The sequence below is a fragment of the Phaethon lepturus genome, unplaced genomic scaffold, assembly GCF_000687285.1.
Source record: "Phaethon lepturus isolate BGI_N335 unplaced genomic scaffold, ASM68728v1 scaffold6200, whole genome shotgun sequence".
NCBI classification, from domain to species: domain Eukaryota; kingdom Metazoa; phylum Chordata; class Aves; order Phaethontiformes; family Phaethontidae; genus Phaethon; species Phaethon lepturus.
In genome coordinates this window covers 1479-21818 of record NW_010512481.1, presented here as the reverse complement: position 1 = coordinate 21818, position 20340 = coordinate 1479, and the positions used below count along the sequence as shown (strand labels likewise).

At 35.6% G+C, this 20340-nt stretch overlaps 1 protein-coding gene across 1 annotated transcript; it reads right to left on the bottom strand.

Moving 5' to 3' along the window:
- Positions 1-337: 337 nt before the first annotated feature.
- On the bottom strand, positions 338-19691 carry PRPF4B (pre-mRNA processing factor 4B). Its single transcript, XM_010287193.1, has 15 exons — positions 19639-19691; positions 17457-18650; positions 14217-14390; positions 13806-13961; positions 12990-13071; positions 11178-11388; positions 8716-8789; positions 7139-7229; positions 6627-6774; positions 5239-5376; positions 3880-4033; positions 2781-2895; positions 2124-2275; positions 1570-1656; positions 338-876 (listed from the first exon to the last, which is right to left on the bottom strand). Exons 1-15 carry the CDS (start codon positions 19689-19691, stop codon positions 673-675), a joined length of 3033 nt encoding a protein of 1010 aa, XP_010285495.1. The 3' UTR covers positions 338-672.
- Between the last annotated feature and the right edge of the window lie 649 nt (positions 19692-20340).

Genomic DNA, 20340 nt, shown 5'->3' with positions numbered 1-20340 from the left:
TTTATCAAACATGCAGGGAATTCTGCCACAATGCTATTGTCTCTCATTTGTCAGTTGTTCCAGTAAAATAACAGCTTAAACACCGGTGATGTTGATGGGTTAGCTTACCTTCAGTGTACTGAAAGTTGTACACAACCTGCTTTAAAAGAGGAGACCATCCCTGCGGCAGGCTCAAGAAGGAACAGACCCCCTTCGGCACTGACTACACCAAGGGCATGCTGCTGTGGCCTGCACACACACACCTAGGAAAATGTGAATATAAACAGCATTTATGCTGGCCATTTTTTAAAGACAAAAATGAAGCCAAGTCTGCTAAAAACAAATCAACCACCCAGTATTACTGCTGCTCTTTTTTTTCTTTTTTTTTTTTTTATAACAGATGCTTTTTTCTTTTTATAATATATACGAACTGCAACCATATACATTAGCATTGTACTTCTGTGCAGTCTTGGCAATTAAAACAGTTCTACAGTGAAAATTTTCACATAAGACACAAAACAGAATTACTCTAACATTTCTAAAAGAAATATCAGCCTTGATGTTAATTCAAATGTATCATTTCTTCCTCAACTTTGCAGGGGAAATATTTATGTTTATATACATTAATAACTGCTGTGAAATTTCTTCAGTCTTTGTATCTTAATTACTCAAACCCTTTGAACTTCTTCATCTTTAAATTTTTTCCTGGATGAAGGCGTGCTGCAGAGCCTGGTTGATGCTAATCCGTTTAGCTGGGTCTAACATTAGAATCTGGTCCAACAAGTCCTTTAGCTGGTGTACTTTTTTACGCTGGTCTTCAGGGAGTCGTTGGCACCCAATCAAGTCTGCTAACAGGTCCTTGGTTGGATTAATGGTGCTCATAACAGTAACTTTCTCCTACAAACACAAAAACGGAACCTTGTAGAACAGAAGTAATGCACAAACCCCCTATCCCTTTTACAGAGCTTCTGCAGCAACTTTTCTGCAGGGATGTCTCTCATCTGATCAGCAATGCCCTTCGTCATCATATAGCCTCATAAATCTGCAGGCGGGCAAGACTGGAAATAGCACTGCCAGGGTAGGCCAAGGCTGCACCTTTCGCCAACAGCAGGTGCACACATGAACCTAACATCCCAGTTAACTGAGAACATCAAAGTTCCACATGGGAAGTTCCCATATCTGACCACGAATTCTGTGATTCTTGACAAATATACCATGTTAAAATGATACAGAAAGTAACAGTGACCTCCTGCAACAGGAGCACACCAGACTGAAGTTGTACGTCCTTCTCTAAAATGAAGGCAAAATTTCTTTCATTAGTAATTTAAGTATAGTTTATGTGGAGATTCCCTGTATACCTACCAAGATTAAACTTATATTTCTCTTAAATTCATTCCTAAATAGTAGGAAAAAAATACGTTGCCAGTTTATAACCATGTAACCTGTCCATTCTGCTGCAAAAGGACATTCTAATAGTTTATAAAATCTTTTTTTTTTTTTTCAGCTAGATGTCAAGACACATTTGCAAGACCAAAATAGTAGGAAAGCTTGGAAAAAAGTAATAGGTTGGTCGAGACATTAAGGACTTACCCTTTCTGTCACTTTATCTACTTCTATATACATAAAGTTGAGATTTTGATCAAAGTGCTGATCTTTGAACACACCTTTTCGAATCATCTGGAAAAGGAGGGAGAGGCAAGAGTTTCAGGCAAGTTCTCTGCGTCTTACAAATTCCACAATTAGCATCAATGTCTACTAACTTACTGCAACATGAATAATTTAACACTAATGAAAAATATATCAAAAGGACAGTAAGAAATGTGTAAACTGAATAAAAAAATACAGTTCAAATCAGTTGAAAAAGGGCACAGCATCTTCCATTGACTTACGTAATTTTTTCAGGTCAGTGCTTAGAAGGTTTCTGCGTTCACTTTATACTTAGTCTATGAAAAAGAAGCTGTATACTTTCACTTCGTAAGATTTTAAATCAATATTAATTATACAGTCAGAGCGATTTCTTAATACTTATTGCTGTTAAGAAAATATGTATATGGTAAGAAACAGAATTCAGGGAAAAGTATGTTCTACTGTTTATTACAGCAGTTTCAGATTTTAATTAAAAATCATATACTTATTTTTCTTACCTTGTTTGGCATCTTTCCTTTGAGATCCATGGCTAGTTTCAACATATGGTTATTGGTTTTGCCAGGAAAGAGTATTTTTCCTGTATAAAGTTCATATAACGTGCAGCCTACAGACCACATATCTATACCATAGTCATAGATCTTTCCTATAACTGAAACAGAGCAATTCCAGTTAATTCCATAAAGGCAGCCTTAAAAGATCTAATATTACAAAACCAGACAGATGAAAAAACTCCGATTTGTAAACTATATAGGTGCTCCTCCTCTTAGGAATAAGAAGTCACCACAAAAGAAGGATGCAAGTCTTTAAGCTTTTGCAGTATCCCTATTTTAGAAAGGGAGGTTTTTACCTAACACCCAAACTAATCAGCATGAATGAAGTTAGTAAAAAACAAGAAGTCAGAACAATACCTCTAAATTAAAACATAACTATAACCAATCAGAATGACTTCTCCCTGTCCTCACTGAGCTGACCACCAACATACATGAAGAGTCAAGCATGTTTTCAAAGTCTGAATTTTTGACTGCCATCATATTTCCAGAGTGATGTTTTGCTAAGACCAAACAGAGAGTAAATTTAAGTCAAATTCTCATTTGCTAGTACTGGTATATCCTGCTACTGCTTATGATACGTGTAGCCAATCCAAACATACTTACTGATTTCTGGAGCTCGGTAAAATCTGCTAACTAGATATGGTGTGATGTCATTATCTGCAACATGTGAAGCTGATCCAAAATCACAAAGCTTTAATATTGTTTTAGACTCATTCACCTGAAAGTTAAACATAAATATCCATTAACACTATTTGTAGACAGAATTATCAATAGCACTGTGAAAGTAACAATAAATTTAAGTCAGAGATAAGAAAAACATTCGGCCTTTAAATTGGAAGTTCTTCCCGTATTTCAATCCTTCCTTTCTGTATTCTAAGGAAACTGTAAAACCTTCTTAAATTGGAAGTGACAGTTAATGTCTTCAGATCCTAGGAAATATAAAAAAGGTCAGTTTTTCATACTTTTTCCTTACCAAAATATCGTTGGTAGACCTGGATTTCATTCCAGATACTGAAGTTATTTCAGTTTAGACTTCCAGCTCTAGTATCCAGAGTATCACTCATAAAACAGAGTATTACTCACTTATGCTTACATAGTTTTTATGCTCTGATGGCAAGAAGTGACCATTTTAATTAAAGCAAAAATCTGAGTTTTTCATGGGGATGACCACCAAGAAAACCAAAGGAAACATGTTTGATTCCTCTGATGTAGCGCTCACACTCTGCCAAGCAGAACATTTAATGGAAACAGAAATGGAAAAAAAAAAAAAAAAACCCACATTAAAAAAGGCATTAAGGACTCCTCCCCATTATCTCACTCACATAAACAAAATCTCCACCCAGACTCAAACAAACTACTTCCATTTTGCAGAAGGCAAGAACATTTTTCAACTATTGATGGAAAAAGTCCTGAGTTTTCTCCTAAGAAAGGATACTGTCTTACTTTGGAAGATCTGCTTTCTAAAAAGATACAAGTGGATGCAGGTTTGAGAAAGACTGTACTACATAAAAGATTTTATTTAAACGCTGTATTATATTTCTTACTGTTTACACCACAATATCATTTTACATCAAAAAATGAACCCTTAGCATTTCAGATAAAGTAAATTTTGACTTCACCTGAATTAACAGAACGTTACTCATTTCAAATACTTAATTTTGCGTGATAGACTGTGCAAGACAAGTTTCAATGTATTACTTACCAAAATATTATCTGGTTTAATATCTGCATGTAGGATATTGCATCTTTTAAGAAGCTTTAAAGCCAGGAACAACTGCTGGCTGTAGGACCGCACAGCTTTAATATGGAGTCCAACATCTTTCCCGTACTTTTTCAACACCTCTCGTAAATTCATACTATTAAAAGAAAGGGAGAGAGAAAGAATAGAAAACAGATTAACAAGGAAAAATATAGTGGCCTCCTAAACTGCAAGACAAACTTGAAGAAACCAGTTAGACATTTTTGGAGAAAAGCAACATTGAACTTAACATACATACCGTTCTGTTAGCTGCGGCAATGAAACAAAAATGCTGGTCAATCAGATCTATCCTATACTGTATAATTACTTACTAGACTGGACTTACTTAGTTCAGAACACATTTTTAATCAAGATTAATTTGAGCGGATTTATTTGCACATGAACAGCATTTTCTTAAAAACTGTACCACTCTTGTGCTCGTTTTCTGAAGAAATAAATCAAAAAAAGGAAGTATGCAGAGGTACAAGCTGAGGAAGTGATTTTTGGATGACTTAAACAGCAGATAAAGAGATCACAATTTCAGGACAAAACCATCATTGGATATACATAATGTACAAGTATGTTATAAAGAGAAAGTGCAGCACAAGAAAATAATTTGTTGTATGCCTTATTATGAAAATATAGTCATTTCATAAACTTGCTTTGTTTAACCATATAACTTCGCTTCACCTCAAATATGGCAAAAATTAAAAACTAACATACACAGAAAACTTAGGATACAAACAGCTGATGTCTCTAAACAGAAATGGGAACTAAGACAATTAAGATATCCATAAAAGTGTCTACAATTAACTTGTCAAAACAGCCTAATTAGTTAAAGGAAAATAATTAAACGAAAAAGCCATTGTGCAAACCACTAACTATTTTCTTCCTTAGACTGCTGTTATATACGTATTCTTCACAGAATATACAGCATTTGCTGAACCTTTCTGGGAACACATTCTTAATCCAAACCCACAAAATAAAGAATTATGAAAACAGATATTGTGACACATGCACAAAGTATCACAAGAGCAGCACTGGTGAGATGAACTATCTTTAATAATACTTATTTTGTTGCAACTGTTGTCCAGAGTTCACAACGATGTTTCAAGTTAAATCAGAAATAGTTCAGTAGTCCGTGGATTTGTGCCTCCAGGTGATATATAAATATAAATACTTTTTTTTAAAAAAACGTTTTTTGCATTCTTGAATTGTGGCAACAGAACAATGTATCAAAACAACAGCCAAGAACAAAATGGTAAAGATCACTCAGTAGTGCTTTACTTTTTTACACAGAACCCCAAACATTTGCCATCTTACCTGAGTGGTTCAAATACCAGACAGAGATGTTGTTTGTGGTAGAAATGCCTGAACAATCGTAGACAATGGAACTTGTCATCAGGATCTGCATCATTGAGCTTCTTCAAAAATTCCAGTTCTTTTAGGCCAGTTTTTTGCCTGAAAACAAAGAAATATGATTAGAAAACAAAATCGGTGAAATTCTAATATTTTTTTATAAATCTAGCCATTCAACTTGCATAGTTATAATTATCAGGAAATGAGAAGTATCTTGTCATTACTCAGTGTACCACTGCTTAAAAAAAAAAAAAATCACAACAGTGCTTTGCTGTCAGTATCTACACATTGGGAAAGTTTGTTTAATTCTTTGATTGTCACCGTGCCTTTGTAACCTACTCATCCTTTCCTCTTCCCTCCTGGTTGCATGTAAAGCTAGAATTACGATTTCCTCCTGTAATAGCAACACTTTAGTTTCTAACAGCACTCACTTGAGAAGTTTACTTAAAAAAAAAGTACTTAACCATGTACCTTATTAAAAAAGGTTTTAAGCTAAACTGACTAGAGTCAAGTACACACCCAAACTGATTATCTATACAATGTACCAAACTGAAATAGCTTATCATGTCCTCCTTGCCTTTTTTACCTTTCCTAGTTACCTATTCATATTTCTCAAAATAACCCAGTTATACACACAGCAAGACAACGTTTAAAATTTCCAAGGTAAAATGCATGGAAAATATTTTCATTTAAGTTGTCTTTAATGGAAGAGGACATAATACATGACTGAGAAACACTGCAGCAGACACTGAAAATTATTATCATAGACAAGTCCTCACATAACGTAATTTAATAATCATACTTGTTCATGTTCACTCATTCTGAAAGACTTCAAATTTTTTTTATTTCAACAGGGAGAGTCCCATCCCTTTTTATATATCTTATATACATGCAAGCATATACAGAATATACAAAAATAGTTAATGTACGGATGTCTCTCTGTAAGTTGCAGCTGATCAATTAGGATCCAACCCATCGCCTGCCAAATCGATTTGGCCCATCAAAACAAAATTTTTTACAGTCCACGAATCCCATCTCAAAAATTTTAGGGCTGGGCAGGCCTCATTAATTAACCGTAACCTTGTTTCTTGCTACCACTGTTCCCTGCAGTTTTGCAAATGAGAAAGTGCCTGATGAAAATGCAAGTACCCTTCTCCTGTGATAGCTGTAAAGAAGCGTGGATGCATAGTCCTCAAGCGCTTCCCATTATCTGGCTCATATTAGCAGAAAAGGCAGGAATCACAGCTGTAACCTGCTACTTCACTTGAAACAAAGGGAGATTCAAATCACACCATGAAAAACTTCCAACTGTTACATACGCTTTATTATTACTAAACAAAAATATTACTTACATAAGTTCATTGTTCCTGATGATTTTAACTGCTACTTCTTGGTTTGCTCTTGCCATGTCCCTGGCTCGCACTACGTTACTGAAGACTCCCTGACCAGTGTAACCATAGACATTGTAACGTTTATCTAGAACTTCACCTATATTAACACCTGAAGGATAAAATCAAGCAATTTAAAGAGTTATGAGGGATATACATAATGAAACTTCTTATGAAAAATAAACCATTCTGTGTAATTCAGAAAAACAAGATAAACAGTATAATCACTTAATTTCGTAGTGTAAAATGTTAGCTTTGTGGAAATTACGGGGAACAAAGTGTGAGTCTAAGTCTGGAGACTTTTCAGAACTGAGGTTAAGCCCCGCATGCTCATTTCATCCATTACATTACAGACTCAGTGAGGGCACTGTGGTACACTGACATTAGAATAACCTTTCAGTACTTTTTAAGTGAAGATCTTTTCCATTCAGCACCCTCATTCTAGCTGTCCTTGCAAATCAACAAATACAACTTACGGTAATAGCCTTCTGCATCAGTCCAGTTATCCCTGAGATTGGGGTTTTCTTTGAAGTCTTTTCCAAACCCGGCAGCCCTTAGACGAGCACTCTGAAATAAAAAGAAAAGTAACAGCTTTGCTTGTGTGCTCTGTTTTTCCTTGATGTTTACTTAGCAAAAGCCCTTTTTCCCTGCTGTAACACTGTTCCTCTCCACAGGACAAACACACTTATCTTTGTAGGAGAGAGAAACTACTGAACACAAAAAGCTATCTACATACCAGTATCTAAAGAATGATACAAGGAAAGAAGATGGGAACAACCAATAGAATTATTATTAAACATAAATGGGCAAAGTTTCAATTAATACCCACAAGGAATTTATACAAGTCATGTTAGAATGCACATTTTGGGCCATCTGGGTAAGAATTTTTACTTACAGTAAGTTTACAGTAAAAAAGTTTAGCAATTTGTGGGGAAAACGTAACTGTTTAAGCCTTGAATTTCTGCTCACTCAATGTCACTTCACAGATTTCATACTATTGTACTTATGATCATAAAATGACTACAACGGCTATTGACAGCTCTTAACAGAGTTAGCTCACAAATTCAAATCTATGGGTAGTAAAGAATATCTTCAACTGAACAACAGTTTCTGGAAAAGGGAACTGCTCACTTACAAGCCATTTAAATTCCTACTTGTAATTTTCAAATTTTTAAAAGCAAAACCCCCTCACTATCCTTCAAGTATTTATCTTCTTCCAGGTCAAAGGGAGGTTGACTTTTTTTAAATAATTATTTATTATTATCATCATCAGTCTTACTAGAGCAACAGCATGGCAGCATTTTGTTATGAATGTTTCTGTCATAATAGATTATGTCTACCATAAACAAAAATTAACTGGAGACTTTCTAAGTTAAGACGGAAGTTGTTGTCTTGACTTATTTCTGTGTTGTGCATCAGCAACAATGAGGTAGATTTACAGAGAATGGCAAATAAAGTCTCAAAACTAGTCATTGGGCTGCCAAGATTCACACGCCACTTCAGCACATTTAGTGAAAAGCTGCTGGAATAGTGCAAAAGTAAAACAGGAAATGCATCTCTCCATCTGGGAGAAAAACAAAAAAACCCAAGACCATCAAACAGACCATCACATTACTCCAATACAGCATCATTAGCAAATTAAAATATCTTACACAGACACTTTTTAATTAACCATACATGAACCTTTGAAAAAAGCACATATTTAGAACAGTGCAGCATGGTAACATTAACATAAAGTTTAACTTACAAATAGGTTTGTTACCGTGTGCCATTATAGGTCCTATTCAAACAGCAGATTAATTCCCTAATTGCTTACTCTGATAGAACTCCCATTAATTTCAGCCGGTTTTCTTTCACTGAAGTATTAATTAAAAACTACGTTGTCTGCCTTGGCTGATCAAAAGATTCAGAACATACCATTCACTCAGTTAGACATGCTTTCATAAATCAAAGTTCCCACAAACCTCAAGCGACAGTTAACTCTCTAACAAAAATCAAGCAAAAAAAAAAAAAAAAAAAAAAATCATATGTTTCATCTCCAAGAATTACCTACATCAAAGTATGCAGCGAACATATCATCTGATTCTGTGAACATATCAGGAGCTAGCAGTTTCTTCTGAGCTGAACCTTAAAATGAAATTTAGATTACTCAACATGAAAAAGACAACAAACTAATAACTGTTACCAATATAATTCGTGACTTGGTATCTTTACAATATCATCTTAACATCAGTGTGTTGGTAAACAGGTAGTTCTACTAATCTTTCTAGCAAATACCATTTTACCTTCTAAAAATATAGAACTCAGATTGGTGAAGTTCTTCAAAGCACTGAAAAATTTAAACCTCCTTGAAAAATTAAGTATAATAGCTTTCAAATAATTCCCACAGCAGAAACAAAAAAGTACATACTTACATGATCCCTACAGATAATGACTCTATGTTCAGGGTTTTCTGTTAATCAGAAGGTATTTTACTAAAAAACAAAACTATAAAGCCCAGAAGTTTGGAAAATGTTTTCTTCAACCCTGTCAAAAAGGACCTCATGTGCAGCTTTTAGTCAAAGACAACGTTAACTATTATGTTTAAGAGAAACATTTTAATGTGGGCAATGTTATCCCTTTCTCACCTTTTAATCATCTTTAAAGTCCCAAAGACATTTTACTTGGTTGATAAGAAAAGCAAAGAAATATAAATTAAGTGCACATTAGTGAAAGCAAGTAATCATCAAACTATTTCATAACACACATTATGGTAGCATCCCTTCGTGACCACGGTAAATCACAGACACTCCCTTTACGGTATCAAGCAATGGAGAAAATACACAACCTCAGATGCTTCATGACGCCAACCACTTTCATACAAAATAACTAGACTGAAATGTTCTGACAGCATCAAAAACTCTCATCCATCATGCTGACACTGTTGTTTCAAGGTATAGACCTGTCACCTTGACACTATGGGGGGACAGGTTACACCACTGTTTCAAGACATAGACCCTTCCAGCAACTTCCTCAAATTTTCTTTTTAGTTCCAGTTACTCACACTTGCACTGGGCTACAATGAGTTATTAACTAGTTCCTTAGCAACTTACTGTCCTGCCTCTATAAGAGGAGAGGGTATAAATAAAAGATGGCTCTTACAAAGAAAGATGATCCACTGCTTCCATCTATTGTTATTGCCACCTCCAACCCAGAATCCTACCCATATATGAAAATTCCCAGACTTGAGTGTAAGTGATCTGTTTTTAAAAAACAAACCTTTTTCATGTAGTTAAGAGTTATATTTTCCCACACTTTAGTGGACAAAATTAGAAAGCAGTACATGCCTCTAACCAAAAAGGAAAAAGATATATATTGTCTGTTACACGTAAGATAACTAAGTCTAAACTTGTGGTATGCAAATAAAGGAAAAGTGCATAGGATTGTTCTCCTGCAATGTAGGTGTAAAGAACTATTTGAAAACATACTGCTCAAGGGAACACCGGGACAAACTACAGAGCAGTACACCAGTCCCAAAGAGGTGCAGCTTTATTACTTCAAAGAGAAGCATCCACTGGAACATAGCATATTTAGCCCCCAAGGATGCATCTAGCACGTGACATGAAACACAAGCTAACTGCCCAACCATTTCCTGAGGGGTTGGGCAGGTTTCACAGCCCTTGTTAAACAGCGTGCTGTTGCAATTAAACTGTAAGGAGTTTAACTGAAGCAGTTAAAACAAGCTCAAGTACGTCCACACAGCAACTAGTTACACCTTTTGACTACTTGGAAGATGTACAGTAACCCACTTTCAAAAGACAAAAAAAAAGGCAGAATTTCAGTAATTTCAGTATTATAGGGTGCACAGGGAGATGCTCTATGTTCCTTTTGCCGCAGAAGGCACAAAGGCAGGTTTCATATCAAGTTGTATTTCATTTCATTATTGTTGTACAATAGTTTATGTGCAGGGAGGACGAAGAGGAAATAGCCATTTCTTCCGCAAGAAGTTCCGCCACCAAAACGGACTTACTAGCAATGACTCTCAAAAGCCTTAAGCATTCTAAATTACTACAGACACACCTATATTCTTCTAACACTGGCTTTGACCAAAAAAAAAGGGACGAAAGGGACATGGTTTCCAACCCACCTGAAAATAAAGACTAGGACTATATTAAGCTTCTAAGAAAACAACATGCATAAGTGAAAAGAAAAATTTGGAAGTTAAAAAGGGTGATTCTTAAAGACAGACATTGTTATTTGCTCTTACAAATTTATAGCGTGAATTTTGTTAAGCGTTATTAGAAATATAGAGAGCATGTTGCATTCGTATTATCCTCCTGAACGAGCAAGCTCTACTTTAATGTTGTAAGTACCATAATATTCGTGGAAACATTCTCAAATTCTGTCCAAAAAGTCTATCTACTTCCAAGCCTGGAAGTATATAAGGAAACTAAGCAAAATGTCTCTCTTCAAGTGCTCTGCTTAAGAGTTGAACTTTCACAAATTACACTATACAGTGAGATTTCAGATTCTTACCATTGTTCTGTTCAACTGTCATGAGGTTGTGCTTGGCTTTTACTGATGCCTCAAACGTGTCCACATTTTCCCGTTCGTACTCCTTAACATCAGCAGCTACTCTTTCTAGGATGTCATCTGGCGAATTTGAGCGACTGCGTGTACTACTTTGAGGACTGCTTGGTTCAGATGGTACAGATATATTACTGTCTTCTGTCTGGCCTTTGTATTTCTAAAAAGAAATTTAATTATTAATCTCACAATCACAGCTTATCAGAATTTAAACATTTTTATACTCACTCTTTCAATGGTTTGTGCTAAACCTTAATCTTTGCTTCTATAATCACCTACATCTCTAACAGCAACAGATTATCTGCAGAATGGGATACAGCTTTTGAAAACTCATTTTGCTACCATGCACCACAGCCCAGACCTTAAAAGAAGACTGAAACATTCATGTGTGTCCTTTAGGCTTTTACGTTTCTGCAAAAAGCTATTTTTATTGAAGACTAACTATTTTGTAGTGTGTAACAAAATGTCAGTACCAATAAATTTATTACTAAACCATTCTGGCACACAAGCAGTGAAATAAAGTCTTTAAGGAAAAATTAATAATCTTGTATCTTACATCCTAAAATATTTTCCATTTTTATTAGTGTTATGGTACAGAAAACTAGTTTTTAGATTCAAGTTCTTTTAAGTATTTTTAAATTTCAATTTTATTTTAAATTCCAATTTTAAATTTGGAAATTTTGTTTATTCATTCATTCTTTCATTTCAGATGCATTAAAAATTACTTCTTTTAACTTAAGTAGTATGTAATTATACAAATGTCACTTCCTTACCCAAAAGTTAACAATCAAACTGAATAAATGCTGATATCACTTAGTTATCAAGGTCAAACTATCTAATAATGCAAGCAGAGGTTTCCCATTTAGGGAATGAAGCTCTGGAATTTACTTCCTGCATGGACTAAACAACAGGTGTAACCGACCTTTAAAACTAGTTTACTCTATATGGTTTTGCTCACTCATAGTTCTGACAGATTTTACAATGGGCTTGCATAAAAGTCAAACGATGAACATTATTTTAGTGCTGCTTAAAATACGCAGCACAGTATAACCAGCGTTTTTATAACTAAATGTTAAGTAAATATGCTACAGCGCTTTGCTTACTACGTTCTAACACTGTGTCAAATCCCAACTTCAAAAAAAAAAAAAAGATACCTGTCTTGTGCTGTAGAATTACATCCTCTTTGGCCACAGCTCCCTTTCAGGGGTCCAAATCACATACTACCTATCACTATTATGAACTTCTTATCAGGAATAAGAAGTTCATGGGAACTCACATGTGTAACTGAATACATTATTTACTTTCATGAAGAGGGAACCCATGTCAGTGGCTTTAAGAAGTTCTGGAAATGGACAAGGACAACTTCTACTGGAAATAAACTGACCAGTTAGGTTAACTGATATGTAACTTAATGTTATATTGACATCATGATATCAATGACACAGCTATGAAGAAAACGAACAGATTAAGATATTTGAAAAACATTTTAAATGTATCATAGGACTGTCAGAGACTATTTGACTGTAGCACAAAAATGGACTCACAGAAGAGTTGCTTCAGTCTTAAAAGCACTGCGGTTGCAATAGAAGTGTAAAGTTTAACTGAGACCAACATTTACAATGAATTAATTGGAAAAAAAAAATAGTAATAGTAATTACTATCAGAATGTAGTAATAGGCTAAGAGCTTTCCTTTATCACAACATTTTACACTAAAACATAAAATTAATTTCTGTAACCCACATGATAATATAATTGTGTACCTGAACAATTGCTTGCCGCTGTAATCTTCTTTGTCTTATCTCTGCTTCTTCATCCTCTTCTTCCAAATCAAAGTCTTCAAGACTATAAAAATATAATTACTTTTTATAGAATATCATAAACATATTAGCTACTGAATTTTACCAAATGCAATTCCTTGGTGTAGAAAGCACACAATATATTAAACAATATCTGCTCAACTGACTCAGAAAGCAAAGGTGTACTAAATCCCAGTGTGTATATTTACATCTCCTTACAGGGAAAGTTTATCTTTTGACATCTCACTGGGACTTGGACCATTTAATTTTTAACAGCAAACAATTAACAGTAACTGTTTTTAAGGAGAAAAAACAAAAAACCCTTCTTAATTTTCATTTCAGCATCATTCTTCCTTCATAATTTGATTAAGAATGCATATGCTTGTGCAACTGGATTAAATAGATATTTAGCAAATATAAAAACAATTTGCAGAGAGCAATTAATCCTTTCAGCTGTTACAGTTTTTCCTGGAGCAGTAAGCCTCAGGACACAGACCAAATATTTTCACAAGATACTGATCAAGCTGAATTTAGAAACCAAACAACATATCATCCCCTCAGGTCTGCCCACTAGCCAACAGGTCTTGATATTTCTTGCATACTTCAAAGTTTTCCAGATCATCCCAACAGTAATTTGATAAGATCACAAGTACTAAAACATGATTAAGGTTTTAGGTGATAACCCAAAAACTATACCCTGAAGATAAATGTCAGTTCATTCTCCACATCAGTGGATCTGTATTTTTAGATAATCAGCACAAATTAGAAATCGATTCTTACTTTTCATCTGATGAAGACTCCTGTTCAGCTTTCATACCCTCAGAAAGACTACCTTTAAATTTGTCTTCTTTAACTTTGCTTCTGCTCCTACGTCTATGGCCACCACGTGACCTGGACCTCCTTCGAAGGCGAGATCTACTTCTTCGGCCTCTATCCCTGGTAACAATAAGAGGGGGTTGGGTTTTGGTTTTTTTGAAGAAAAGGAGGAAAACCTATTCATAAAACATAAAGGTACATAATAACTCCAAGTAATAAAACAAACGAATTAACAGAGGACAAAATGAATCCAACTCTTCTAGCATATATAAATGCGGACAAAAAATGCATCGTCTTTTTACACATAAGACAGAAATCTTTATTCTTTTAGTAGTATTTTACAAAATATATTAAAAAAAAGTAGTGTGTCTTTACCTCCTCCGAGGAGATCTACTCCGCCTTCTTGGAGATCTGCTACGTCGAAGGGGTGAACGAGACCTTCTTCTGATGGGGGACCGAGACCTTCTCCTGGATGGGGACCATCTACTGGGTGGGCTAATATCTTTTGATCTTTCACGTCTAGACAAAATATCATCTCTGGTCCGCGTTCTTAAATTAGAGGAAGAGAATGGTAGTAAAATCAGGAGCAAGCTGAAAACAAAAAAATCACAATTCCCTCTAAAAGCTCACTTTAAAATCTTACTGCAGGTGAGGGACCACCAGATGGGCTTCCGAGGGAGGGATAGATAAGCATGCTGCAGAGCTGTCTGCCCACCCTGGGAAATACGTGCCCCTACATAGGTCTAGTTCAGGACAACTCTGGAAACAGAGCTTGTTAATTACTACCACAAAGCTCAAAGAGGCTTTAAAAAAAAGCTTGTGTTTAGGTCTTACATAAATAGTGGCCTGTTTTCGTGCTTATCAGAAACAGTATTTAAACAGTAAATAAAACCCAAAAACTAATTCTGAGAATTTTCTCAGCAACATTACAACACAGTATTGAAATTTAGGACCATGCGATTCCACAGCAATGACTTTAACATCCATTTCAATTTGGGCACTAGAACTGAATGGCTTCAACATTTCACACATTCTAATACAGCAGCTGAAAACTAAATTTATTCGTTAACATGTAAACTAATCCTTCTCAAATTAAAAAATAATTCAAGTTTGACACTATACACTATTCAAGATTTGTTCATTCTTGCCTACACAGATTCACAATTATACAAGGAAAAAAATCCTTGATGGGACAACTACATTAAAAAGCTTGTGTTCCATGAAAGCAAGACTTCAATCAAAAATTGGAAAGGATAGAAGTTGAAGATATTTAACAACTATACTAATGAGGCTTCAACAGAAATTCTTGGACAATATTTCCACACCACTGTTCAGAGAAAACATTGCTACTTACTTTCCTTTCCACCAACCCCCCCTTCTTTTTTTTTTTTTTAAATCAAATTGGGGCAAGTTATTTCAGGTGTTCTCTCTCATCAATGAACAAAATCTCTTGGGTCTGAAAGATTAATTCCACCCATTCTGTAATGCTTTTTTGTTTGTTTTGAGACTGTTCTATCAGCTTCAGTTACCTTGGCTATGTATAATGACCAGGCATACAGAATTGATGCGAAATAGTAAAGAGTGGGACAGAAGGAAAATTTATGCACATGCAGAAGTACTGGCAGTTTCCACAAGAAACTACTGTGGACTCAAATGCTGGAGCAGGCTGATCCCTTTAACTCATTTAATTTACGTTATGTTCTTGTGAACAATATTACAAAAGAAGTCACAGGATGAACTGACAGTTCCAGGTTGCCTGGCTAACAAAGTGGTTGTACCGCCAAAACCCAATCAAAATATCTGTAAAAAACAATAAATCACTTCAGGGATCATAGGTGTGAGATAAAAAGTAGGATATAAAAAGTAAAAGCTGATTAAGAATTCATAGTAACACCATATAATGAGTAACTTCAGTCAGAGACCTGAGAAGTAACATACCTGATCAGGACCCTGGAAACAAACCTGAAGAATAAAATTACTGGGAATTTTTGGTTAAAACTCTTCATTAAAGCTCCTGAAGTTCTCTGGCAGCCTGGGTAATTACAGGTGGTTAAACCTCCAACATAGTTGGGAGTTAGTTCGGGATGACCCATGAAGAAAGATTATTCCTGCTGATTTGCAAACACTTTCAGCAGAAAATACTTCTTAGTAGTCCCCCACTCAACATGCTGCTCATCACGGTATTACAGAAGTATGAACTTGATAGCAACATTCTAGACACATGCATCACTTGAAATAGGGTCTAGACAACTAATTCAAACTGGCTGCAATGCAAGCTGTCATGAGAAATGAAAACTGAAAGATGCAAAAACGCTATGGAAGAAAAGTTAAATACTATGTCAAAGAAACTTAGAGGTTGTGCCAATACATTCCTGATTCACCAGAAAGCAGTCAGATAAACTGCTAGCGTTTACAATACTTGCTTAATCTGGTTAACACCACTGGGGCCACACTCCAAAGTACTGGCAGCGTTGTTAAGCAGTAGCACAGACAAACAAGCAGATAATGTGCCTGTAGAAGATAGCCCAAACTTGAAACCAGAAAAACCTTCAGTGATGCAGTAGAAAGACTTTCACATTTATTAGGTGCTTATTTACTAAGCTAGATCTTTGTGGTTCCAATACATGGTTTTAAATTCATACTTCTTCGTTTTTAATTCTCAGCATGGGTGAATCTAAACTCCATGATAAAAAGTTTTAAATTATTCATTATCCAAAAGTAATGCTGAACTCTTGTTCAGCAGCAGAAATAGTTCTGCCTGTTGAACTTCTTACACTTAATGAATTAACTTCTGAAAATGTATATGTTTATGTTGTTCTCTGCTCTGGAACTTCCCATACAAGCCTTATCAGATTCAGAGAAGGAGATGCTCGTGATTATTGTCTCATGGTTTATATTAAATTTCAAAGTTAACTGCTTTCATAGGCCAAACTGCCTTTTTAAAAAATGCAAAGACTAAAAATACATTAAAAAGAGTTCAGTCTTTCTCCTTTAAGTGTATGCAAAATATGGTAATGATATACAACAGACAATAGCGAAGCAACACTACCATACCTCTGGCAAATGAAAAATACAAAATATTTTTAAGAAAAAAAAAAGACTGCGAGAAGGACATCTTCATATGAAATATTTGCTTACATTCACACATGCTGACTCTATCATTAGGGTTTTTTGTTTGTTTGTTTTGAGAGGGAAAAGGGGTTAATCACCCACTTTTAACCAACACTGATATGTAAGAGTGGAGGGGACTCTCACTCCACAGAAATTTCTGAAAGCAACAGAACTATTAACTAAGAAACAAAATAGAAGCCAAATTCTGAATCCAACCGCCTGACAAAAAGGAGAACCTGAGCTACAAAACTTGTTCCCAGTAACAGTGTGAGCAGCAAATAACTTGACGCTTCAACAACCAGAGTTCAATTTGCATGTCTGACAGCTGGGGGGAGTATTTTTTAAAAACTGAATACATACAAAGTAAGATCATAATATAATCCACAATCCAATTACCTTTTAAAATACCTGTTTTCAGAATAAAACAAAAAGATAAACACCGACCTAGAAGATAGTTCATCCTGCAATGCATTTTTGCAATGGTTCATGACATCTTTAAGTTACCTTGGAGAAGACAGACGCCTCCTTTCTGATTCTCTTCTTTTCCTTTCCGCCGACCTACTCCTCACTCTTCTAACTGGAGACCGTGTTCGAGAGGGGGATTTACTCTGTTTAGATCTACGATCATTAAAGAGAGGGGATCTGCTTCTTCTTGACTTTTCACGCTGTTTGGGAGATAAGCTTCTTCCTTTTGGGCTACGGCCAGGTCGTCTAGGGGACCTGTTTTCTTTCCCTGAAGAAGCATCTTTAGAAGGAGATTTAATTGGCTTTTTTTCTTTGTCAGTCTCTGATCTCCTAGGTTTTCTGTCTTTGGACCGTGATCTTCTATCTTTGGATTTACTTCTTAGTTCTGTTGGAGATTTAGATTTTCTGCCACGATCTCTGCTTTTGTTGTCATTAACAACTGGAGACTTCCTGCGATCTCTTGATTTACTTTTCTCATCAGCCTTATTTCTATCCTCTGGGGGAGATTTAGACTTTCTGTTTTTCTCCTGAGATCGCCTTTTAAGCATTGGAGACCTGGATTTCCTAGTCTGATCTTGAGACTTACTTCTCTTATAGGGACTTTTGGATTTCCTCCTCTCTTTTGACTTGCTTCTAGCAGTCTTCTCTTTGATTCCATCAACTCCTACCTTGCCTTTCTTTTTGTCTGATCTGTGTCTAGTCCTTTCTTTTGATTCACTCTTACTTCCTTTCTTGGAACTAGTTTTATTGTCCACAGGTTCCAATTTCCCCTTAGTGTTTGACTTAGCTGTAGGTCTTGTTCCATTTCGCACTTTTTCATTAATCTCCCCCTCTTCTTCAGAGCCTGACTCATAACCTTGTAATATTAATCCCATCCCAGACTGGACTTTTCCTTCCATTAATTCGTTTTCAAGTTCAGCTTTCAATAACGCTCTTTGTTTCTCCAAGTCTTCCAGAGGAGCTAAAAAATCAATTTTAGTTCTTTTAGCTGGTCCATCTTCCTTGTCAGAGGCATCAGCTACCTCTTTCCGTTTATGTTTCTTATGTTTGTGTCTGTGTTTATGTTTTTTGTCCTTATCTTCTTCTGAAGAATGTTTATGTTTCTTGTGTTTACTTCGGTGTTTGTGTTTCTTTTTTTTGTGTCGGCTGTGCTTGTTCTGCAGTTGGTCTGCCTCTGATACTTCCCCATTTTCTTCATTAACACTTCTCTCAGATGCATCAGCATCCTCAACCCTGCAAAAAATAAAAACTACAGATCAGTACTATCAACTCACTGCAGTCCTTAATCTTGTGTTAAGCTGAGAGTCTTTTTTATGGTGGAAACTAACCGGCATTTAATTACCTACCACTGGGAGAATGAAAAACGTATGACTAATGTAAGTTATAACGGCAGATACATTTCCTCATGAACAGGCAGCTATGACGGCAAAAAGAAATACTACAGAAGGAAGGTACCGCAAAGGCACTAACAAGACATGTGAGTGAAATCAATACTTATGCTTTTAGGTTCAATACTGACAATATCTGTTAATAGCATACAACAGTGCTGCATATTTATGCATCCTGTCAGTCCATCATCTATCTCACCTGCTGCTCCACTCCGATGCCTAACCCAAGCTATGCCTTTTAAAAGTGTTTTCAAACGGCAGAACACAGTTGTGCTCCAAAGAGCAAAACTTATGTCACGGGATGATGCTGACCAGCTAATGAAACCATCTCGCAAAATCTCATGCAGAGTTGATTGATTCTCTGAACTGCTATTTTCTTTCTGTAAGTGTATACACCTGTTAGAAAATCAAGAACTGTTCTTATCATGCATATATATTACTTATGCAATACAGGGAACACTACTGAGGAACAGGATAAATTATGAAAGCCTAATTTCAGAAAAGCTTTCTGACAGTATAAAGCAGACCATCAGCTTCCCAAGAAAAAAAACGTAATCTTTAGACCTGTATAACAGCACTGGCCAAATAAGCAGAAAATAAGTCTACAGCAGATTATGAAAATAATCATGTATAGTGTTTCTTCTAAAAAAAAAAAAAAAAACCACCAAAAATTTTCAATTAGCTAGCCACAGCAACAAGCCATTTAAATAGTGTACTTCATAACTTCAAAAATCATAAAATTCAGTCCTGACATTATGCACTCACTTATATTATCTTCCTTAGATCCTGAAACTGGCTTACCCATAGATTTTTTTACAGTGTTTAGCAAATACCTCCTGGTCTCCCTCAGAACATCCATTAAGTTACTGTCTGTGGTAAGTCGCATATTCGTCTTTTGAAATCTGTTGCCAAACATGATAGGTGCCAGGGTTCATTCTTCTACAAACTCACCCCATCTAAGCTGCAGTTTCAGAATTTACTAGCTAACACTTTCTTTCTGTAACTCAAGCCTTGTGTGTTGAAAAGAAATTCCTTAAACATGATGGTCATGAGTGGTGGGGAGATGTACACAGAAATGCAGAGATACCTTCTGGACTCTACTAGTTCCATACAACAGATGTTTCTGAAGAATATGATCATTGATCCAATAAAATAAATATCTCAGAGGTATTCTAAGCCAAGCCTAAAGGATGGCACCTCACTATAAATTTGATTAGTGTCTTCCTAATGAGAGATAAGATCTTCAAACAGTGCAGTTACTGATTCTCTCCTGCTTGAGTTAATGCAAATTCTAGTACTAGGAAATAATCCAGACTTTTCTCCAACATATACTAAAATTATTTGCTAAAGTCATTAACACTTTAGTGCTCTGAAATGAGAAACTTCCTAAGGGAACAAACTGTTTTGAGTTAAAAATATGCCATATTCAGAGACATAAGTCAGAATGCTGTATGCATTTTCTTCTACATCTTTCCCGCTCCTTCTGCTTACTCAAATCATATAGAAAGAAGAGTGTTTTTCTTAATTACTTCCTC